General features: G+C 41.6%; 1 protein-coding gene across 3 annotated transcripts in view; it reads left to right on the forward strand.

Moving 5' to 3' along the window:
* LOC100355643 (uncharacterized) overlaps positions 1 to 21991 on the forward strand; it is a 51283-nt gene extending 29292 nt beyond the window's left edge. For 2 of the 3 annotated variants that reach the window (XM_070053755.1, XM_002718136.5), the window contains exons 6-8: positions 1353 to 1459; positions 6555 to 6645; positions 8425 to 8760. In XM_070053755.1, coding sequence (XP_069909856.1) covers positions 1353 to 1459; positions 6555 to 6645; positions 8425 to 8541 — 315 coding nt within the window. In that variant the 3' untranslated portion in view covers positions 8542 to 8760. Of the gene's footprint in view, positions 1 to 1352; positions 1460 to 6554; positions 6646 to 8424; positions 8761 to 19645 lie in introns of those variants that run through there. The other variant, XM_017348263.3, reaches the window with a different exon arrangement.
* Positions 21992 to 24689: the final 2698 nt, after the last annotated feature.

Consider the following 24689-nt stretch of genomic DNA (forward strand, 5'->3'; position numbering starts at 1 on the left):
CTTAAACATTGCACCAAATGCCCACCCCTGGGCTTCATTATTGATTGATCTTGTAAAGGAGTCAATTAGTTTGGCAAGTGTCTGATGAAGTATCTTAAGGTCCTTCCCCTTGTGCCAGTCTGATTACCCACAGAAAACCTTTCAAGTCATATGTGAACAGCAGGCAGCCTTGGAACTGAGTGGTGAAGTGGGAGTACTCATCATGCTGTGTGCATGGTTTCAGTACGTTACTCTTCACTTCAGTTAGGCCCGGTGTCATCACCTGGGCCAGAAAATTCAATTTACCTCCAGAGAACAGACCTCTGTTGTTTGCTGGGGAAGCAGAAATATAAAGATTTGGCTGCTTTTGGAGCTTTCAACCAGATTTCCCATTTTCCCCTATTTCTTCCTCTAGTACTACCAATTAAGTGACTTAATTTTTCTAAATTTGTAGCTTAGAAATGAATTTTCACAATCTCCTAAATTTTTTATTTCTCCCCTCTTTTTTGGTTCTCACATAGAAATTTCTGTTTCTGTTGTTTCCTTTTCCATTATCTCCACTTTTGTAAGTTTATATCTCTATAAAACCATGTAAACTGGGGCCTACATTGGGCGTAGCAGGTAAAGCTGCCGCCTGCAATGCTGCCATCCCATATGGATGCCGGTTCAAGCCCTGGCTGTTCCACTTCCAATTCAGCTCTCTGCTATGGCCTAGGAAGGCAGTAGAAGATGGCCCAAGTCCTTGGGCCCCTGTACCTCGTGGGAGACCTGAAAGAAGCTCTGGCTTCGGATCAGCACAGCCCCAACCATTGTGGCCATCTGAGGAGTAAACCAGCAGATGGAAGACCTCTCTCACTCTCTTTCTCATTCTCTCTCTGCCCCTGCCTCTTTGTAACTCTGCCTTTAAAATAAATAAATAAATCTTTTAAAAAAATGAAATGTCATTACAAGAGGACTTCAGAAATGTAAAAAAGTACATGCATGTGTTTTATCCACTGTAGGCCACTGACTTACATTCTTATTTTTGCACCTACTTGGGAGATCCAGAGACAGAGAGACATCTTCCATCCTCTGGTTTACTCTCTAGATGTCCACAAAAGCCAGGCCAAAGCCAAGAGCTTCATCCAGGTCTCCCATGTGGGTGGCAGGGACCCAAGCACATGAATCATCTTCCGCTGCCTTTCCCAGGCATTAGCAGGAGGCTGGATTGGCAGTGGAGCAGCCAGGACTCGCACCAGTGCCCATGTGGGAACCAGCATCACAGTCAGAGGCTTTACCTGCTACACCATGACCCCGGCCCCCCAGCGTGTTTTCCTTATGTGACTGTATGTTATGGTGTCCTTGGTCTCTTACATGCACTTATTCTTTTTTAGGTGCTTCACGCAGACATCTGTACCCAGGGCTCACTTCTGCAAAATGCTGATGTTATTATAATGAATAATGTCTTTGAATATTTTCTTAATGAGGCAGAACAGGCCAGGTACGTGATTTATTCAAGTGAGAAATCTATTACTGAAATATATTCAGTTCCATATGGAAAGAGATACATGATAGAAATGTTTTCATATGAAATTTTTAAGACAACCTCAATTGTAAGGAGACTGTTAATAAGGAAATGTGTTAACGTGTGTGTATCTATGTATGTATATATAAACAAATTCTGATTGTCTGAGTCTATAAAATGTTACCTGTAATTCTGTTAACAGATAAAAACTGTTTGAGTGACCCAAGCATTCACTTAGCAGTCAAGGGCACAGGAAGAGATCACTTCCCAATGGGCCTTTAAAACTTAATCTTTTCTTCCTTAGTTTTCTGTGAAATAACGTATCATTTTCCTATCCTGTTGCAAAATAATGAGAAGTAACTTAGACTTATACAAATGAATATAAGCAGGATATAAGAATATTAACCTGGAAAACAGCAGTTAATTATTGAACTTTAAAAATGTGCTAAGGTAGGGGCCGGCACTGTGGCACAGCAGATTAACGCCCTGGCCTCAAGCGCCGGCATCCCATTATGGGCGCTGGTTCGAGACCCAGCTGCTCCTCTTCCAATCCAGCTCTCTGCTGTGGCCTGGGAAAGCAGTGGAGGATGGCCCAAATCCTTGGGCCCCTGCACCTGTGTGGGAGACCTGGAGGAGGCTCCTGGCTCCTGGCTTCAGATCGGCACAGCTCTGGCTGTTGCAGCCAATTGGGGAATGAACCATCAGATGGAAGATCTCTCTCCCTCTCTGCCTCTCCTCTCTCTATGTAGTTCTGACTTTTGAATAAATAAATAAATCTTTTTTAAAAAAATGTGCTAAGGTAATAATAGTGGGTCCCTTGAGTTTCTTCCACTATTCAAGTAGTGGAAAGACTAGCAAATCTACAATCATTTTTCTGACACCTAAAGGATTTTCTAATGAGAGAACTCATGTAGGCTGTTTGTTGTCTGAGACACTGATATTCTGGCTGGCTAATTTCTTACTTTGCCTGTCAGTGTAGATATACTCTAGAGACTGGAGAGGAGCTTTCTTGTCTCTACATCTACGCTGATAGGAAAAGGTAGGTGGAATTGAGAGGCAGGAGAGGAAAGGAAGGGTAAATTAATGTTCTAAAAAAGTACCTGTGCATTTGTTTTGAGCATCCTTTTTTCTTAACCAGCAAACAAAAGTAAACACAAAGTGAGGACTGAGTGTAGAATGTAAATACTCACTTTTCAGTGTGAAAAAGTTTGGGAAGATACTTGGGTTATAATTGCAGGAAATGGTCATTAATCACTTAGAATTGTGGCAGAATAAGAAAGAGAAGACCAGAAGAAGCAGACAGCAGGGAGACCAGGCATGGGGCGGTAGACTTCCACTTTAAAACAGAACAGGGGAGAAGATTGTCCAGAATGACACCCTCTGCAAGGTGTAGGAATCTTTACCACCTCAGGAACTAGTGCTAATAAAGTATAGAAACAAGTATAGAGACATACAGATGACAAATACATGCATTATTTAGATCCCCAGGTAAATCAAAAACAGTTTTAAAAACTATTTCCCACCACACCTTTCAAGTTACCCTAGAGTAGGAAGTAACCACATCCAAATGAGTTAAGCTATAAAAAGCAGAAAGGGTCACAACCTTTATTAAAAATAAACATAGTGTAGTATGTACAGGTGGCACATGGTGCCGATTTTATTTGCAGAAATTGTACTCCAGTTTAGCCACAGCCACAGCCATGGCTAAATATTTTTATTTTCTTAAAACTTACTTATTTATTTGCAAGACAGAGTTACAGAGAGAAAGAGATCTTCCATCTGCTGGTTTACTCCCCAAATGGCCACAACAGCCAGGGCTGGGCCAGGAGCCCAGAGCTTCTTCCCAATCTCCCACATGGGTGCAGGGGCCCAAGCACTCAGGCCATCTTCTGCTGCTTTCCCAGGCACATCAGCAAGGAGCTGGATCAGAAGCAAAGGGGACTCAAACCGAGACTTGAATTGGTGCCCTATGGGATGCTGGTGTTGCAGGCAGCAATACTTAAATACTTAAACTCTAGAGATTGATTATAGATTTTGAGCACTAAAGAATGAGGAAAGCTATTGGTAAATTTGATAGGTGAAATACTGCATATTTGAATTGTTTTTAAATGTTTCTTGATACATTCCTTCACAGACTTTACTCAGTTCACTAAATAAGCATTGACCATGTGGCTTAATTTAATCACTTATCCTGAATTACTACACTGCTGTGAATTTTAACTACAGACAGGTCACAGCCTCATGTGGTTAATTCTCTCCATCATGAATGGCAATATGCAGAAGTAAGAGAAGTTTAAAAGATACAGTAAGGCATTCTGATGCTGGAATCGTTCTCACTGAAGTGACCATTTACCTATAGTAATTCTGTTTTGTGGCAAATGAAACAGAATAGATGGCACAGCACCTGCCTTCCAAAGAGTCATCATCTGTCAGAATCTAAGGACAGGGAAATCAAGCACTGTCAGAGTTAGTACATAAGAGAAAACCAAAATCCCATCAGCCTGTTCTCCAGCCTGTTTGACACTCTGTGTAAGCCTTAGTTCCCATTATTTTGAGGTAGATTAGGAACATGATACAGTATTTCGTGGAAGAGAAGCTAAAGCAGCAGAGAGTATGAAGGCCCACCGGAGTGAATGCTCTGGAAGGGCCAGGCTTCAGAAAAGTTAGATCTCATTAGAGGAAAACAACTCAGCTTTGTAATTTTTTGTTTAAAAGGTACCTTTCAGTAAGAGAAACAGATTCAGCTACTTCAATGACAGTCACCAGAAACATACCCAGCTATTCTTAGGAACCACCTCAAAACAAGAAAACAGCTCTGGCTCAAATACAGTGACATGTATTACCAAACTCTATGGTATTTTATCCAGCCTAAGAAAAAGAACATTTCTATCATTTTTGCCCTAAAAAACCCAGAACTTACCCTAATAGCCATTGCTGTAACTAGAGTTAAGTGCAAATGATACTACTCTCCACTTGCCCCACTGCAAAGGATGCAAACCCCAGCATTGCCAGATCCTTGCTCCCCAGTAGTGTGTACATTGTCTAGACTCACATACAGTGTAGAAATACAGCTCATGTCTACACTGATCAAATAAACACTGCCTTTTGACATGCATGCCCATGGCAGTCCATCATGTGTTAAAGCTGGCTAATCCCATTAAACTTTGTACCAGAAGTCCTTCCATCAAATATTATTATCTGATCTGCAAGGTGCACTGTTGTTAATCTTTGGTTTCTGGCTTCTGTGACCTTTCTTTTTCCATGATTGTTCTCTGCCATCACTCCTAGTGCTTTTAGCCCTATTCCAGTACGTAGAACCAGTTCTGACTTAAAACTTGTGAGCTTGGAGAGCAGATGTTTAACCTGGCAGGTAAGATGCCAGCCTCCAACATTGAAGCACCTGGGTTTAATTCCTAGCTCTGGCTCCTTACCCTTGATTCCATTTTCTGGCAGTGCAGACCCTGGGAGTCAGTGGTGATGGCTAAAGTAACTGGGTTCCTACCACCCATGTGGGAGACCTGGATTGAGTTCCCAGCTCCTGGCTTGCACACTCAGCTCGAGGCTTTCCTGGGTGTTTGGGGAGTAAACTAGTGGATATTAGGGTAGACTGTCTGCCTGTCTGTCACTCCCCTCCTTTCTTCTCCCTCTGCCTTTCAAAGTAAAAAATAAATAATTAAGAAATAATAATTTGGGGCCAGTGCTGTGGCACAGTAGGTTTAGCCACCTCCTACAATGGCTGAAATCTCAGAGTGCCAGTTCAAGTCCTGGCTGTATCATTTCCAACCCAACTCCTTGCTAATGCACCTGGGAAAGCATCAAAAGATGATCCAAGTACTTTGGTCCCTGCCACTCATATGGGAGACCCCATTGGAACTTCTGGCTTTGGCCTGACCCAGGCCTGGCCATTGCAGCCATTTGGGGAGTGAGCCAGCAGATGGAAAATCTCTTCTCTTCATCCCTCCCTCTCCCTCTCTCTCATTTATTCAAATAAATAAATCCTTTTTTAAAGAAAAAATAGGGACTGGCAGTATACCATAGCAGGTTAAACCACTTCCTGCAATGGCAGCATCCCATATGGGTGTGGATTCAAATCCCAGCTGCTCCTCTCCTTATCCAGCTCCCTGCTAATGCACCTGGGAAGGTAGAGGAGGATGGCCCATGTACTTGGGCACCTGCACCCATCAGGGGGGCCTGGATGAAGCTCCTGGCTCCTGGCTGCAGCCTGACCCAGTCCTGGCCATTGCAGCCATTTGGAGAGTTAAATAGCAGATGGAAGATTTCTCTCTAACTCTGCCTTTCAAATGAATGAATAAATCTTGAAACATACAGGCACAATTTAAGGGGCTTTAACTGCTCATTCATCATTGACTTAGATACTAGTTCTTAAAATTAAGTTTGATCTTATTCACAATCGTTTGTCCAAATTTTATATATCCAGCTTTAAAACATGCGTACTATTTCCACTGCCCTAAAAATCCTGCTCCATTTACTTATCCTTCTCTTTCCTGTTACCCCTCACAACTACTAACCTTTACACCATTTTTATTGTTTTGCATTTTCCAGACTGCCATGTAGTTACAATTGAAATCCTACAGTATGGGCTTTTTCAGATCAGTTTCTTTCACTTAGTAATGTGCATTTAAGATCCATCCATGTCTTTGCTTGGCTTGAAAGTTCATTTTTTTGTAGTGCTGAATACTGTTCTAGTCTCTGGATATACTATAATTTATCTACTCACCTACCAAAGAAAATCATTGCTTCCAAGTTTCGGCAACTTTAAACATCCATGTGCGGATTTTTGTGTGCATAAGTTTTCCACCCCTTTGGTAAACACCAAGGAGCACAATTGCTGGATTGTATGTTAAGAGCACATTTAGTTTTGTAAGAAATCACTAAACTGTTTCCTAAAATGGCTGTACTGTTTTCCATTCACATCAGCACGGGATGAGCGCTCCCATTCCTCTGTATCCTTGCCAGTTTTTGATGTTATCAGTGTTGTGGATTTTGGCCATTCTAATAAGTGTGTAGTGGTATCCCATTGTTTTACGTATCTGTTTTTAATGTATTTTAGAGCCTGGGAATATATCAGCCATAATGTAAGGAAACCAGGATCATTATTAGTAACAGTGCCAAGTCTTGAAGAGTCTCTCTCAGGTCTTCAGGTATGTTAATGTCTTTTCCAGCATTTTTACTGTTGAAACTTTTCTCCAGCTTTTTTCTGACAGTTACTGAGATATTCTAGAAAGGATCTATCTGAAAATGGTGACAGATGATGGAATACCAAGACCTTTCAGCTCAAGCACTGGCTTGTGGTTTACTGGTCTCAGCATCTTTGGCTTTGTAATTCTTAATTTCCTACATATTCCCTTGCTTCTTTACTCAGTTTTTCTGAGGACACAATTTTAGTTTAGCATATACGCTTGAATATTTTAAAGAGATTTAGGACACCCACTTTGTAATTTTGTTCCTTAGAATAAAAGGAAAGGAGTTGTTCAAAGCTTCTGGAACCAAATGAATAGACTAGAGGCCTGCTGTTCAACCCAATAAAATGACTTATGTGAAGGTTAATTAGTGTTTGTAAAGCTCTTTGAATCTCCCAGATTAAAGGTACTGCTGTATTTCTTACTAGAGATACCATCATTTTCTTTAGTGGAGCTTTCCTTGCATATAAGTACTGCCAGTCTAAGTACCTGTTTCTTCCTTTTAAAAACTAAACAATCATTATTAATACCTTTTTAAACAGTTAAATCATCTGAATTTCAAAAATAGTTCATGCTTGTTATAACAATAATCTACAGGTTTTTATTTATTTATTTATTTTGGTAAAACCAGTGACCTCCCCAGTTTCCTGCTTCATTCCCACACGTGGTGTGATTTTGTCATACTCATAAAAACATACTCCTTAAAACATATAGTCTATAGTCTACCTTATATCACAGTTTCTGTATGTGTTGAATAATTTAGTGATTTTTCACTTACCAAAATAATAGCTTTTATGCTAAATACATAAATCTGTCTAGATAACCATTAGAAATTAATATTTATGAAAACTTTATATGTAAATTCTTGATAACTATTGCTTTCCTACTTAAGCAGACTTCTTTAAATAAATCCATTCTATAGTTTTAGTTGCTTAGAATTCTGTGACACAGAGACTCAAATTTGCAGTCAAAGAGAAAAGGGCTTGATAAAGACAATGAAGGAAGGTTAGCCTCGCCCCTTAAGCAACCCTTTAGCACTGTCACTGTAGATACATGAACTGCTTTACTTTGTTCTCCATGTATTCCTATTGTTCTACTGCTTTTATTGAATAAGCCTAATGATGGTTATTAAACTAACCATGTTAAAGTGATTCTGTATTTTCTTTATTCTTTCAAGTTCCAGAATCATAGTAAACTGAGTCCCTAAATACACAGACCTATCATGTAGTACAACAAAAAATTATTCAGGGACTGGTGTTGTGGCACAGTGCCACAGCACCAGCAGGAAGCCACTGCAACAACAGCATGCCCTATTGGAGTGCCACTTCTAGTCCCTATACTGAGCTTCAGATCCAGCTTCCTACTAATGCTTTTTGCAAGGCAGCTGAACAAGGCCCACATACTTGGGCTCCTGCCCTCCTTTGGAATACCGGGATTGGAGTTCCTGGCTCCTGCCTTCAGCCTTGCCTGGACCTGAATGCTGCCAGCCATTTGGGAAGTGATCTAGTGGATGAAAGATCTCTCTATCTCCATCTGTATCACTCCACTTCTCTCTCTTGTCACTCTGCCTTTCAAATAAATAAATCTTTTTCAAATGTATTCATGCGGCACCATGTAGACTTAATCCAACTCATAATAAAAATCTGTTGTTTTGCCTCATGAGTGATGATTTCATGAAATTCCAGAGAATAGAATTATTCTGTAATTTTTATGTTTGTTTATAATCTTTTCTTTTCCTAGACTAATATACAGTTATCCCCCTGGGTTGAAGAAGTACCACTGAACTATGAGGTATACCCACAAATGGATATTGACAGAGAAACTCTTGAACAAATTCACTTATATAAGATTCTGTAGGACTAAAATAGTCCTACCTCAGTGTAATGTTTCATTGAGTCTGTTACAGAATAATGAAAAAGAAATGTAATCCCAGTATCCTAATACATCCCTTCTAGTATGAGTACATATTGGTAAATAGTTGTATGTGTATATAAAAGTTTATGTATGTATCTATATATGTACAGATACACATACAACTGTTTTGTGTAATTATATAATTAAAATATTCATCTGAAATTCTTTTGTTTTTTCATTTCTCTTATTAAAAGTATGAATGTGTATCTTTATTTACCAATTTTTTATACCAAATCCGAATATGACTAAAAAATAAAGGTTAGAAATAGCTTCTATCATGAGAGGAGGGTGGAAGGGAAGAGAAGAGTAGATTATATTGTATCCTGTTTATTATATCTCGGTTCAGCTCTGCCTATGGCTAGCATAAGGCTGAAAAAAAGAACTGCAGTTTTAGAAAAAAATGAACCTGAAAAGATAACCTCCAAAATGTATATAGAAAGTATATTGAATGGGTACCAGGTCGCGTCCTGGCTGCTCCACTTCTGATCCAGCTCCCTGCTAATGCACCTGGGAAAGTAGTGGAGGACAATGGCTCAAGTCCTTGGGCACCTGCAACCGCATGAGAGACTCAGAAGAAGCTCCAGGCTCCTGGCTTTAGATTGGCCCAGCTCCGACTGTTGCAACCGTCAAGGGTGTGAACCAGTGGATGGAAGACACATATCTCTCTCTCTCTCTCTCTCTCTTTCTCTCTCTCTGCCTCTGTCTCTCCATGACTCTGCCTTTCAAATAAATAAATCTTAAAAAAAAAAAAAGGTCCATGTCCCACATCAGAATACCTGGGTTTAATTTCCTTCTCCAGCTCCAGACTCCAGCTTTCTGCTAAAGCAGATCCTGGGAGACAGCAACGATGGCTCTTGTCACCCACATGGGATGCAATTCCAGATGGCAGCCTTGGCCTAGTACCAGCCTTGACCATTGCAAGCATTTGGAAAGTGAACCATCAGATGGGATCTCTGTCTTCTCTGTCTCTGCCTCTCAAATAGAATTTTTTAAGATTGATTGATTGATTGATTTAAAAGGTGGAGTTACAGAGGCAGAGAAAGAGAAAAACATTACATATGCTGGTTCACTCCCCAAATGGCCGCAATGACCTGAGCTGTGCCGATCCAAAGCCAGGAGCTAGGAGCTTCCTCCAAGTCTCCAATGCTGGTACAGGGGCCCAATGACTTGAGCTACCTTCTGCTTTCCCAGGCCATAGCAGAGAGCTGGATCATAAGTGGAGCAGCCAGAACTAGAACTGGCCCCGATGTGGGATGCCGGCATTATAGGCAGCAGCTTTACCCGCTTTGCCACAATGCCGGCCCCTTGAAATTTTTAAAAATGACTGACCTTCCTAGAGCGTTCCATGTTTTGTCACCCCCTTCCTTTGTCCAGTCTGTAATACCTTCTTATTAGCACAGATGCCCTTGATGTCCCAGCCAGGTTTCATTTGAGGATGCCACAGCTTAAACATTTCAATATTTTATGAAAACGCCATCAGTAAATACTGTATTTTTGATTGATAGTGAATTCCACAGGAATTCAACTACTCATTGTGCTCATTGATCATACAAATTGTGTATATATCCAGCACTCTGTCAGGCTCTGTGGATCCAAAGATGCCACATTCGGCAGAAGAAACTCAACAATCTAAGAAGAGAGAGCAGCATATTTGTTTAGATACAGAGTAAGGAAAGATGTTCCCTCCTGTGTAGAGGCCGAGAGGTTGCCAAGGATGTTAGGAGACCAGAATGCAGGGTTGGATTCTGCGAAGTTGATGAAAGAGGTGGGTGCCAGATGAGGAAGGGCATGAAATGCCAAGCAAAGGAGGGCACGTTTTCTTCTTGGAGTGGGAGCCATTGGAAGGTTTTAAGTATGGGCAGAGTGAAATTATAGGAATAACTGGGGGCACTACTCTGGGTGGGTTTAAAAGGGGTGAGGTGGATGAGGCAAGGACAGTAGGTCAGGAAGCCGCAGGCTGGTGACCCAAGGAGCCCAGCAGTGACAGAGCAAGGCAGAGTTCCTGAGCGAGCAGGGGAAGAGAGGAACCCAGGTGTTCAGAGAAGCTCCGCACTCTGAGGGGTGCACATAAATCCTGAAGCCAACAGAGTTGTGATAATTACATCTGTGAAGAAACTTCAGAAAATCAGTGGGGCATGACAGCACACTGATTAAGTCCAAAATAATAGCAAGAAATGTATTCTTTGAAAATATAACAGCATAAAAAAATAGTTAAATACTAAGTACTACATGGTCCAAAAAAGGCCTAGGGCAAAAATTCAGACAATAGATTGAACAAACAACTGCCAAAGGTGAAAAACACATACCTGGACACACACAAGATAAACAAGGATGTGAGCATTGAAGAGAAGGATTTGGGTAGGACATAAAGTTCCAAACATTTCTTGAAAATAAATAAGAAACACGGATATACACACAGATTTCACTAGGGGCCTGGGAGTACTGTAAAAGACAGCTGCTTGGAAGGGAACTCATTTCCTGCATGCCATGTTAGCTAAGATGTGGGACTTCCACTGTTGCTTACCTCCCTGGCCTTGTGTAGCTGCCTTAAGCAACTCAACTACTTTAGGCTGCAGCATATCCACTTATAATTAATGTTTTCTGAACACAAATTTCACAAGAATATGATACACATTAATTGAAGGTTAAACATACCTTGAGATACACAAAGGAAAAAGCACATAAACAATACAAATTGGAAGTGATTAGACAAAGCGAGAGAGAGAGAGAGGTCTTCCATCTGCTGGTGCACTCCCCAAACGGCCACAATGGCCAGAGATGAGCCAATCCGAAGCCAGGAGCCAGGGGTCTCTTCTGGGTTTACAATGTCAGGGGCTCAAGAACTTGGTCTATCAGCTACTTTCCCAGGCCGTAGCAGAGAGCTGGATCAGAAGTGGAGCAGCCGGGACTCAAACCGGTGCCTATATGGGATGCCAGGGGCTTCACCTGCTATACCACAGTGCCAGCCCTAAATCCTCATTTTCAAGAGCATTCAAATTCAGGTTCCTTTTTGCCTAGAACAATGATCGTCTGGTTGAATTCTCTTTAACACCAATTGATATTCTCCAGTTACTTTTTTGAGGAAGAGGAAGAAAGAAAAATATGCTCAGTATAACCTCCTAGAAATAAATTGAATATGGGTTAATGGAAATACAATCCTGTGAACAAAAACACCACTAAGAAAAGAAAACACTGAATTTAGGGGCCTACATCTTAAGCTACCACCTATGATGCTAGCATGTCATTAGAATGTCAGTTCAAGTCCTGGCTGCTCCACTTCCAGTCTGGCTCCCTGCTAATGCTCCTGGGAAAGCAGCTGAAGATGGCCCAAGTACCTGGGCCCCTGTCACCCACATGAGAGACCTCGATGGAGTTCCAGACTCTTGGTTTCAGCCTGACCCATCTCTAACCACATTTGGAGGGTGAATCAGTAGATAGAAGGTGTCTGTCTCTCTTTCTGTAACTTTCAAAAAAAAATCTTAAAAAAAAAAAATGCTATGTAAAATCTCAATCATTTCTAATGTCAGAAGATGATCACAGGCTGTGAAATCAGTTCTTACGTAGGCTCTGTTAAAATACTTCTGTAGTTTTCCAAATCAACCACAGATTTTACATCATGAAGATGAAATTTACTGAGGTACTTCAAACAGTTTGTGGAAAAAAAGGGAATTAAAAAATCAGTTTATTTTGGTTCAAAAAAAATTTTGAAAGCCATGCATAGGTTTTTATAATGGTATTTTGCGTGAATTTTTTGAAGGTCCTTTGTGTGTGCATGTTTGTGTTTAAATCCTGGGCCTGAGCACTCAGGATTTTCAAGAAAATACACCTAAAATTTTTTTGACATATATTTACCTAAGATGAATTAACTATTGTTCCTGCTAACAACCCAATAAGGTAGGAGCCATTGATCCCATTTAACAGATGAATAAACTGACTTTTAGGACAAGAAACTTCTCAGAAGTTATACAGTTAAAAAATGGCCACACCAGCTTTCAATCCTCTTTGTACCTGAACCCCAAAGCCTATTTTTTTGTTAGGCTGCCTCTGAACTATAAATGTCATAGCCTAATATTAAGCACAAAAGCAACAGATTCCAATGAAAAATCCCCATTGTTTCATTTTGCCTTTGGATTCCTCATCAAATGTGATGGTTGTTTAAACAGTAGTCTATTATAATATATGAATAAAATCTGTGATTAATAAACCTGTTGGGTGCTGAGGACAAGAGGAAAAAAGATCATTTATACTTCAAAATTTGTGACTTTGGAATAGAGAGATATGACATGACTTTAATATTAATTTAATTTCATAATTGGTATTGCTTAACACTATGCATCTAATACCCTCAGTGGACACTATTAATATGCATTTTTACATTGGAAGTTACCCTTATAGAAAGTAAGCTCCGTTTCTTGGTTTTCTTTTACTAAATTGTTCAGACATTATAAAATAATATCTAAACTTTTCAAAAGCAAATTAATAAGTTATTATGACCAGTTTTTTGTTAATAGGAAGAATACCTCATAGAGAGAACAAACAGTTTGCTTCTTACAATGAGTCAGTCCCTTGGACCCCATCCTTGTTTATTTTCCTTGCCAAACAGACATTATTGATAGGTCAGACTTTAAGGTGCAAATAAAAACTATGCTTTGTATTTGAAGATGAAAAATTCAGAGCAGCACAGACTTTTAGAGTTAGAAAATACCTCAGGATAAACTTGTCCAACTCTCATTTTCTTAAAGAAACAACAATTGTATTCGAAGCTTCTTTGTAAAGTTGGGAAAAGCAACTTCCTTAAAACTTATCTGCATTCTGGCCACCTGGGACCCAGAATTTATGGGATAAAATGAAGCTTGAAAAGCACTTTTGAGGCCGGCGCCGTGGCTCAATAGGCTAATCCTCCACCTTGCGGCGCCGGCACACCGGGTTCTAGTCCCGGTCGGGGCGCCGGATTCTGTCCCGGTTGCCCCTCTTCCAGGCCAGCCCTCTGCTGTGGCCAGGGAGTGCAGTGGAGGATGGCCCAGGTGCTTGGGCCCTGCACCCCATGGGAGACCAGGAGAAGCACCTGGATCCTGGCTCCTGCCATCGGATCAGCGCGGTGCGCCGGCTGCAGCGGCGGCCATTGGAGGGTGAACCAACGGCAAGGGAAGACCTTTCTCTCTCTGTCTCTCTCTCTCACTGTCCACTCTGCCTGTCAAAAATAAAATAAATAAATAAATAAAAAAGAAAATTACTTTTGATTGATGTGGAGAAATTTGGAAGCTTCTAGCATTGTGGCACAGCAGGTTAAGCCATTGCTTGTGACATAGATGGGGTTCCAGACTCCTGGCTTCAGCCTGGCCCAGATCATGCTCTTGTTTTGGGAACAAACCAGAAGATAGATTCATTGTATCTCTCCCCCTCTCCCCCTCTCTCCCTCTCTCCCCCTCTCCCCCTTTCCCCCTCTCTCCCTCTCTCCCCCTCTCTCCCTCTCTCCCACTCTCCCCCTCTCCCTCTCTCCCTCTCTCTCTGCCTCTGAAACTCCACTTTTCAAATAAATACATAGATCTTTTTAAAAAATTTTTAAATGGTGCAGATACTTCGGAAAACAGTTTGCTCCTCCAAATGTTAAGCATTGTTTTCTGATGACCTAGCAGTTACACTCCTAGATACATACCCAAGAGAAAGGAAAACATGCCCTATACAAACGTTCACAGTACATTATTTCAGTAGCCAAAAAGTCAGGGGAGGGTGGTAACAAATATCCCTCGGCTGATGAATGGATAAATAAAATGTGATATATCCATGCAAAGGAATTTTATTCAGAATAAGGAAATAAGAAGTATTGATCATGTTACACCATTGATACCTTGAGAATCTTGGTGACATTGTATTAAGTGAAAGAGGCCAGAAGATCACAAGTTACAGAATTCAGTTTATGCTGCCGGCACTATGGTTTAGCGGGTAAAGCCACTGCCTGCGGTGCCAGCATCCCATATGGGCACCAGTTCGAGTCCCAGCTGCCACTTCTGATCTGGCTCTCTACCATGGCCTGGGATAGCAGTAAAAGATGGCCCAAGTCCTTGGGCCCCTGCACCCACGTGGGAGACCCGGAAGAAGCTGTAGGCTCTTGGCTTCACATCTGCGCATCTCCAACCATTGCTGCCACTTGAGGGGTGAACCAGAGGATGGAAGACCTCTCTCTGCCTCTCCTTCTCTCTCTGTGTAACTGTGCCTTTCAAATAAAATTTTTTTTAAAAAATCAGTTTATAAGAAATGTCCAGAATATGCAAATCTGTAACAACAGAAAATACATTACTGTTTGCTTAAGGCTGGAGGTTTGGGTGGGGGATGGAAGATGGGAAGTGATTACTAAGAGGTAGCCAGTTTTCCTTTGAGGGTGATAAAAATAGTCTCAAATTGTGATTGCACAACTCATTGTTCTAGAACTGTTGAATTGTCTACTTCAAATGTTTGAGTTGCATAGTAGATCTCAATAAATGTTAAGACAAAAATGAGGTTTAAAAATGCCTGAGATTATAAACAATATTTGTGGTTTTAGTAGTATTTAAATGACTAAATCATAAAGTTAGAAGACTACCTGTGCTTAGTTTAATAGTTACATGGTGCTTTCAGAAAGCATATAATTCTATTAAAATTATGCTAATTTCAGTAGGCTCATTGGGGGAAATGAAATAATTTTAGCACTATTGCCTCTTGTAATTTTTCTTCATTTGAAAGGCGGAGAGAGGAAGAGTTCTTCCTTCTGCTGGTTCAAAATGGTCACAACAGCCTGGTTGGGCCGGGCTGAAGCCTGGAGCCCTGAACACAACCCAGGTCTCTCATGTGCTGCCTCCCAGGGTGCACATGAGCAAGAGCGCTGAAATTGGAAGCAGATCCGGAGCTCAAACCCAGGCACTCTGATAAAGGATGCTGGAAACACAGGCGGCACTGAGCCGCTGTGCTTAACAGCTGCTCCACAGGCAAGCTTGCATTCCTGCTGTTGTGCAAGTCCACTGTGGACTCCAGGTGAATGTCTAGTATTTTCATAGTTTTCATACATTTTTCCATGGTAACAGTGAGTTACATTGTGATTGTAGACACAAAACAAGGTCTGGAACATGTCTGACTGACAAAAATCCAAAAGAAAGCAGGCTGTTCCAAAACCATCGAGGCTGTAGGCCTAAAGCCAGTGAGATGTGCTTTCCTCTTTCTCTCTATACTTAGTAAAAGCTTGTTGGGAAATTGAGTACCAGAACTAGGAGGTATATATTCAAAACTAGCTCTGGGGTAAGAAAGGTGGCACTGATAAACTACATCATTGATCATTGCAAAAGGATAATTTTTGCGGGTAATTAACTTGAAAAACAGCTAAGCCAGCTGCCAGCCTCTTGGCTTCATTTTACTGGATCTAGAATTCTAGGTTGATGCTTTTGTTTTCTAGCCCTTTAGAGACATTGCATTATGTTCTGACTTGCAGTACTTGAGGCTTAGCTTTGTTCTGCTGCCTTTGTATACTTCCTCCCTGTCTGCTTTTAATATTTTCTTCTGGCTTCTAGTCAAAACAATGTCATTTTGATGTGCATTAATGTTTTTTATTTCATGTTTCCTTGAAATTTCTTGAGTTTCTTGGATCAATGAGTTTATACTTTTGATTCAATTTAGGAAGTGTTTAGCCAATTTTTAAAAAATATTTATTCTATCCCAGCACTTCTCCTCCAGTACTTTTTTATTTTTATTTATTTATTTATTTATTTATTTATTTATTTTGACAGGCAGAGTGGACAGTGAGAGAGAGACAGAGAGAAAGGTCTTCCCTTTCTATTGGTTCACCCTCCAATGGCCACTGTGGCCCGCACGCTGCAGCCGGCGCACCACGCTGATCCGGAGCCAGGTGCCTCTCCTGGTCTCCCATGGGGTGCAGGGCCCAAGGACCTGGGCCATCCTCCACTGCACTCCTGGGCCACAGCAGAGAGCTGGACTGGAAGAGAGCGACCAGGACAGAATCCGGCGCCCCAACTGGGACTAGAACCTGATTGCTGGCGCTGCAGGCAGAGGATTAGCCTATTGAGCCACGGTGCCGGCCTCCTCCAGCACGTTTGAGCCATCAACTCACATATATTAGACTGTCTGATGTCCCACAGGGTTGTCCCATACTTCAAGTGGACTTCACTGCTTTCTTCCCTTGGATCATTTATCTTCCTGTGTTTCATTTAGATAATTTCTATTTTTATATCTTCAATTTTACTAATACTTGTCCGGCAGTATCTAATCCAGTCTAGTCTAGCACAATGAGTTGCTTAGATTTTGTTTAGTTTTTCATCTATAGAAGTTTGATTTCAGTATTTTTTAAAAAGATTTATTTATTTATTTGAAAGAGTAACAGAGAGGCAGAGAAAGAGAGAGAGGTCTTCCATCTGCTGGTTCACTCCCCAGATGGCCACAAAGGCTGGAACTGTGCCAATCCGAAGCCAGGAGCCAAGAGCTTCTTCTGGGTCTCCCATGTGGGTGCAGGGGCCTAGGGACATGGACCATCTTCTACTGCTATCCCAGGCCATAGCAGAGAGTTGGATCGAAATGGAACAACCGGAATTTAAACCAGCACTCATATGGGATGATGGTATGGCAGGCAATGGCATTACCCACTATGCCACAATGCCAGCCCCACGTAATAAATTTTTAAAAAGTTATTACTGGAGTTACGCTGTGGCACAGTAGGCTAAGCCTCCACCTGTGACATCCAGTATGGGCACCGGTTTGACCTGGCTGCTCCACTTCTGATCCAGCTCTCTGCTGTGGCCTGGGAAAGCAGTAGAAGATGGCCCAAGTCCTTGGCCCTTGCACCTTCGTGGGAGACCTGGAAAAAGCTCCTGGCTCCTGGCTTCAGATTGGTGCAGCAGATCTGGGGAGTGAACCAGCAGATGGAAGACTTTCTCTCTCTCTTTCTCTCTTTCTCTCTCCGCCTCTCTGTAACTCTGCCTTTCAAATAAATAAATAAATCTTAAAAAAAAAAAAAAAAAAGGAAATGCTTCAATTGCTTATTACATCTCAACTTTACAGCTTCAAGTTATAAATAGATTTCAGGGTTAGCAGCATTTTGAAAACCGACATTTTCATTGCAATATTGACCTTAATCCAAATTTGAGAAATTTACTTACTTAGAAGTGTGAGAGAGATTGAGCATAAAACTTAATTTTCAGGTGATCATTAATGAAATAAAGTATTTTCCAGCACAAGTTCAAGTTGCAGCATGACAAAGAAGGCAAGAAGACAACTTAGCAGTTTTTGTTTGTTTGTTTTTAAAGATTTATTTTTATTTATTTGAAAGACAGAGTTACAGAGAGAGGTAGAGACAGAGAGATAGGTCTTCCATCCACTGGTTCACTCCCCAGATGGCTGCAATGGCTGGAGCTGCACCAATCTGAAGCCAGGAGCCAGGAGCTTCTTCCAGGTCTCCCACGTGGGTGCAGGGGCCCAAGGACTTGGGCCATCTTCTACTGCTACCCCAGGCCAAAACAGAGAGCTGGATCAGAAATGGAGCAGCTGGGACTAGAACCAGTGCCCATATGGGATGCTGGTGCCTCAGGCCAAGGCTTTAACCCACTAGGCAACAGCGCTGGCCCCTGTTTGTTTTATTCAGAGAGAAAGACATACAAAGAAAGAGCTGCCACCTGCTTCTTCACTCCCTCTATGCCCACAACAGCTGGGGCTGAGCTAGAGCCAACCCATGTGCTGGGAACTGAATCCCGGTCTCTCCTATGGGTGGCAGGAGCCCAACCAGTTGAGTCATTACCATTGCCTCCTAGAGTTCACAGAAGTAGGATATTGGAATCAGGAGCCAAGGGCAGGGGCTGTACACAGGTACTCTGATGTAGGAAGCAGCCATCTTAGCAGGTATTATAACCATTAGGCCAAACACCCATGCCAGAAGAAATTGTTTTTAAAGGAAAACTGCAAAATTAAATATATCTTTTCCTATGTGTGTTAAAAAAAGAAAATCACCTCTGGTGAGTTTTATTACATTTTCCAAACAATAATCACCTTTGGACCATCAAAAGATGTGGAAAGTTTCAGACACAGAATGTGGAGAGAGAAGGTACAAGGGAAAAGGGGTTGTGATATAACCACCCCTCCAAGAGCTTTCTCCACCCCACCCAAGAGCTTCCCACCGGCACTGCTGGCAGATGGATGAAATGAGCCCAGAGGCTACTTCTGCATAAAAGGAGGGAACAGCCGAAATGCCGTTATGTAAGTGCCAGCAGTGGGCATGTGGTTGCCACCCTCCACTAATTGCCTAGGAACACAGCATCCTCTGTCCCTTCTTGAAACTAACAGTGGTGGTTAGTAAGTGGGGAGGATGTGATTTCCTAACACAGCATGATAATTTTTCAAAAATATTTTTAACCATATGAATTAGTCATGTGCAGAAATCCCAGCAATGATAATTTATCTAATCTTTTCAACCAAAGGGCTCTTGGAAACTGCTAGGATACAGACGGTCATTTGGCCTAGCAGTTAAAGATTAAGACTCTTGTATCCTATATCAGAGTGCATGGATTCAGTGCCTGCCTCTGGCTCCTGTCTCCAGTTTTCTGCTAATGTGGACTCTGGGAGGTAGCAGTGATGGCTTAAGTACTTAGGCCTCTGCCATCCACTTGGGAGGCCAGGATGGCGTTCCAGGCTTCTGGCTTCAGTCTGGTCCACACTTCGTTGTTGTGGCCATTTGCAGAGTGAACCATTGGATGAAAGATATCTCTATATATATATTTTTGAGTCTCTCTCTGATTCTCTCCATATGTGTGTCTCTCTCTGTCTCTGTCTTTCTCTTGCTTTGCCTTTCACTTATGTTTAAATAAATCTTAAAAGATAAAATGAAATAATGGCTCCCAAGGACCCCACCTCCTGATTTTCAAATTCTTGTGTGATTTCTTGTTTGTGGGCTGGCCCTAGTAACATTTATGATAAACAGAAAAGTGATGGAAGATCATATCTGAGATTGATTACAAAACCTGTGTGACTTCAGTCTTCTCATTCTCTCTTGCCTTCTCATTTGTTCATTCTATTGAAGGAAGCGGCCATGTGGTGAACTCCCCAATGGATAGGTCCATGTGGCAAAAAAGAGAAGGCAGCTTCTAGTCTACAGCCAGTGAGGAACTGAGACCCTCAGCCCAACATCCTGCCAAGAACTAACTCCTGCCAGCATCTACTCCTAGTTATGCCTTAAACGTAACTGCAGCACCAGCTGACACTTTGAGTACAGCCTCATGAGAAACTCAGAGACAACACAGCCATCTCAGCTGTGTCCAGCTTCCTGGCTTCATGGACTGGAAGGTAACAATCATTCATCGCTTTAAGCCACAGAGTTTCACAAGAGTCTGTTGACAGCCATCGATAATTAACACAGGTTCTGTTGGATAAGCATTAACTTACACTTAACTCAAATTTTACTCAGCTAAGTAAGTTAATACGGATGTGAGAGTACTTAACCAATGAAGGTGGTTGTTGGCCCAAAAAATCTTAGATACTTACCAAATGATTGTCATACTCTCGTTTCTGAGTTTAGAAATTAATCTTAAAGAATTATAGTTTCTAGTCATACTTTTCCATTTAAGCACTATAAGGTTTTATTTTTATAAGCTGTAAGTACCTAATTCTCCAGTCTTTGGGAAAATAATACAGTCCCAGTTCAGAAGTAACTGGTCAGTTTTGGAAACAAGTACTCTAGTACAAAGTATCAGAGCCTGTAGATTTGAACATAGCTATCTATCTAAATAAACAGCTGCTATTTTGTAGAGGCTCAACTGGAAAACAGGAAATCAACTTTACAGTTCTTAAAAATAGTTAATTTAAGAAATTATTCTTAAGCTGATGAGTGTATAGTTGTTTTGTGTGTGTGAGAGAGAGAGGAGAGGAGAGAGAGAGAGAGAGAAACATTCTGGTATGTAGGATTCACTTCTTAATTTGTAAAAGATTTTTTTTAAAAACCAACCTTCCTACCTTATTAATTTTAAACTTTGGTAAGAAGTTCAAGCTTTAAGAATGCATATGAATAGTCATCTGAAAAAGGAGGGTACTTTCTAAACTTCCTGTCATCCTGTCATAGGCTTTAACTAATTCCCCTACAATTGCGTGGGTTACCTATTTACCAAATATCAGTTTCTCGGGTCCCCCAGAGTTAACTAATCCTTTAGTTTTAGGTGACAAAGAGTGAAAAAACAAAAGTTAAAGACAAATCTACAAGATCAGAGAAAGATAAGTCACGCTTCCAGTTGCCTCTGATTTCTTTCTAGTTTTAACACCTATCTACATGGACCAATGCCCTTCTCAAACGTTTATTCAGACCCCAAGGGCTATATTTGACCCTGGTATTATAAATCCCATTCTGCCTTTATTATTTGCATCTGAGCTTTAACTGTTAATATCTAATTGTATCATTCAGTGGCGAACTAGCAATACCTGCTAAAGTTTGGAATTAGATTAAATGTTCAACTACATTGACAAACCTCGTTTGTGTTAGCACTAGATACTTTTTAGAAGTTTTTTTTTTTTTATTTTGTTTTTGTAGGCCCAGTGCATTTTTTAAAATAACCTTTTAAAATTACCTCCTAACTTTTCATTCATTCAGCAAACATATATATATACTTTTTACTGTATAGCCAAATACAGCATAGGAGTGCAGCAGCGAACAAGACACACAGGCTTTTAGTCTTTACATAGCGTCCATTCTACTTCGGGTAAAGAGTACTAGACAAGTAAGATAAATTACCAGTTGTGGGGCTGGCCTTCAGCCTGCCTGGTAAGACGACTCTGTTTCATATTGGAGCACCTGATTCAAATACCTAGTTCTGCTTCCTGACTCTAGCTTCCTACTAATGCAAAGCCTCGGAGACAGCAGTGGTAGACCAAGTTACTGAGTTCCTTCCACCCATGAGGGAGACCTGGATTGATTTCCTGGTTCTATGCTTCAACCTGTCCCAGTCCCAGTTGTTTGGAGCATTTGAGGAGTGAACCAGTAGTCGGGAGCTCACGCTCTCTTGCCCTGAAATAACTTTTTTAAAACTATCAACTCTCGGGCGGGCGCCGTGGCTCCCTAGGGTAATCCTCCGCCTGTGGTGCCGGTACCCTGGGTTCTAGTCCCGGTTGGGGTGCCGGATTCTGTCCCGGTCGTTCCTCTTCCAGTCCAGCTCTCTACTGTGGCCTGGGAAGGCAGTGGAGGATGGCCAAAGTGCATGGGCCCTGCACCCGCATGGGAGACCAGGAGGAAGCACCTGGCTCCTGGCTTCGGATCGGCGCAGTGCGCCGGCCATGGCAGACATTTGGGGGGTGAACCAATGGAAGGAAGACCTTTCTCTCTGTCTCTCTCTCACTGTTTAACTCTGTCTGTCAGAAAAAAATTTGAAAAAAAAAAACAAAACTATCAACTCTAATTTTAATATTTTTCAATAACACATGGACCTATTATTGTAAGGGGATAACTACATATATCTGTATGTAGAATATTTCAGGATCTGAGCAAATATTCACAACACAGGGTTAGGTTAAAAAATAATTCTAGAAAAAATGTTAGAAGATCTCAGTATATATGTGTATATGTACATTCAAATAAAAATGTAAGAGAATATAAAAAGTGTATATGCTAAATGCTAGCAGTTTTGTTTCAGGTGTATTTTTTCACTTTTTTCTGCCTTTCTATATTTTCAAACCTCTTTTATTAATTCATTTATTGAGAGACAGAGAGCTCCCATCTGTTGGTTCACTTCTGTAGTGCCTGAAGCTCTGAAGCCAGGAGCCAGGAGCTTAGTCCAAGTCTCCCACGTGTGTGGCAGGTCCCTAACTCTTGCACCATCACCTGCCACCTCCCAGGATGTACATTATCAAGAAGCTGGAATCTTTTCTCCTCACCTAAAGGTTTTGAGGTTTCAAGCATGTGAATGGGTGGGTCACTGTTTCCTCAGAGAGTGCAGCTCCAAAAAATCGGGACCAGGAACCACACCTTTTCACCAGAGGTGCAGATAGAGCTGGGATCCCTACTACTGGGAAATGGAATATTAAAATACCCGTCTACAGAGGGAATTGCCAAGAAGACAGGACACCCTGCCTGGTTGAGAACAAGAGCAGTGAGTGTTACATGTGCACACAACACAGGACTCTGCTGTCACATGCAGCTCTAGCAGAAAGAGTTGGGACACCAGCAACAGTGGCAGGCTGCCTTCATCCAAGTAGACAGTCACAACTCGCGGGGCCACTGGGCTGGCAGTCATAGCAGCAGCTGCTTCAGTTAAGGGAACATAAAACTGAAAGCTGTCAGGTATGTTTTTTCTATTCTCTGCTTTACTTTCCAGTAAATCACATGTTTATCAGGCTTCTTGTTATTGAAAAACTGGATAATACTTTCCCACCTTATAAGTGCCTCCCAAAATACAGTCAACACAGTGCCGTGCGTTGGCTACTTCAGTTAAGATTAGTCCCAAATCAGGGTTTTTGATCAACTCTGTCAGACCAGATTGAGAGAGGCAGACTAATGTGTTCCAGTTGCCACCCTCTCTGCTATGACGAAGCAGGAAGTTTCCAAGCAAACCTCCACCTCTCAGGAAGTTAACGTCAAACTTACAGTTTACATCCTGTCGAACATAGTCTGAAATATTTTCCAATTCTAGATATTATTTGAATTAAAAGCTTGAGGATTCTGTCCTGAAATCGTTTCTTGTTACTCTCAAAAAACCATGTGCATCTGTTCTAAGTGACAAATGGAGTATCTCCATGACTTGTAATGATAAAAATTACAAAGTTGTTTTTTAATGTAAGCTGCCTATAATTATGGCTCTGCTGAAATGCCTGTTCTCCATCCTTTATTCACTTGACCTCTGAAGCAGTTCCTTGTTGACCATGTTCTGATTCATTAATTGTGCAGGCAGGACAGTAAAAACAAGCAAACGCAACACTCAGTAGAGGCTCCAGATGCTCTCCTCTGGGACTCACCACATAGTATCCACTTGAAGGAGGGGACACAGTGCTGGTTCTGGTTCTTTCAGTAACTGGACTTTGGCTAAGTCCCTTAACCTACCATTTTCTGGCCTGAAAATGAGAGCAGTAGATTTAATGATCTTTAGCACACACTGTGTGAGTGTGCGATAGAGTAAAGCCAATCTTAGGTATCATAGTTCACACTTCTAGAATTTTTTAAAAAGCCACATCCAAAGCATAAGCCACAGGATAGATATGGTGGATCTTCCTAGATTTATTGGTTAGGATTCTTTTTTTTTCCTACTTTTAGTTATTTATTTTCATCATTATTTGAAAGGCAAATAAAGAGGCAGAGAGAAAAAGAGAGAGACAAAACCAGATAAACAGAGATATCTCCCATCTGCTGGTTCATTCCCCAAATGTCTAGAACAGCCAGGGCTGGGCCATGCCAAAGTCAGGAGCCCAGAACTCAAAATGAGTCTCCCACAAGAGTAGCAGGGACCCAAGTACTTGAGCCATCACCTGTTGCTTCCCAAGGTATGCAGTAATAAGCTGGATCAGAAGCCAAGCTGGGACATAAACCCAGGCACTCTGAAACGGTGTGGGCATCCCAAGAGGGATTTTAACCTCTGCCAGAGTTCTTCCCTGATACATATTCTTTCTGGATGCAAATAGCTCTTGGCTTCAATAAGATGAATTTGTTATACGAGTACAGAGGTATCTCACAGAAATTAAACTGGGCCAAAGCGGGCAGGAAGGCGAATATCAGAAAGGCTCTCCCCCTCCTGTCTGCTTCTCCCTCTGTGTATCTGCTTCATTCCACCTTTTTTTTTTTTTAATTTATTTATTTATTTGAAAGAGTTACACACAGAGAAGGAGAGGCAGACAGAGAGGTCTTCCATCCACTGGTTCACTCCCCAGGTGGCTGCAACAGCTGAAGCTGTGGAGATCCAAAGCCAGGAGCCAGGAGCTTCCTCCAGGTCTCCCATGCAGGTGCAGGAGCCCGAGGACTTGGGCCATCTTCTACTGCTTTCCCAGGCCACAGCAGAGAGCTGGATCAGAAGTGGAGCAGTCAGGACTCAAACTGGTGCCCATATGGGATTCTGACACTGCAGGAGGCAACTTTACCTGCTACGCAACAGAGCCAG

This window comes from Oryctolagus cuniculus, chromosome 12, assembly GCF_964237555.1.
Source record: "Oryctolagus cuniculus chromosome 12, mOryCun1.1, whole genome shotgun sequence".
Taxonomy (NCBI): domain Eukaryota; kingdom Metazoa; phylum Chordata; class Mammalia; order Lagomorpha; family Leporidae; genus Oryctolagus; species Oryctolagus cuniculus.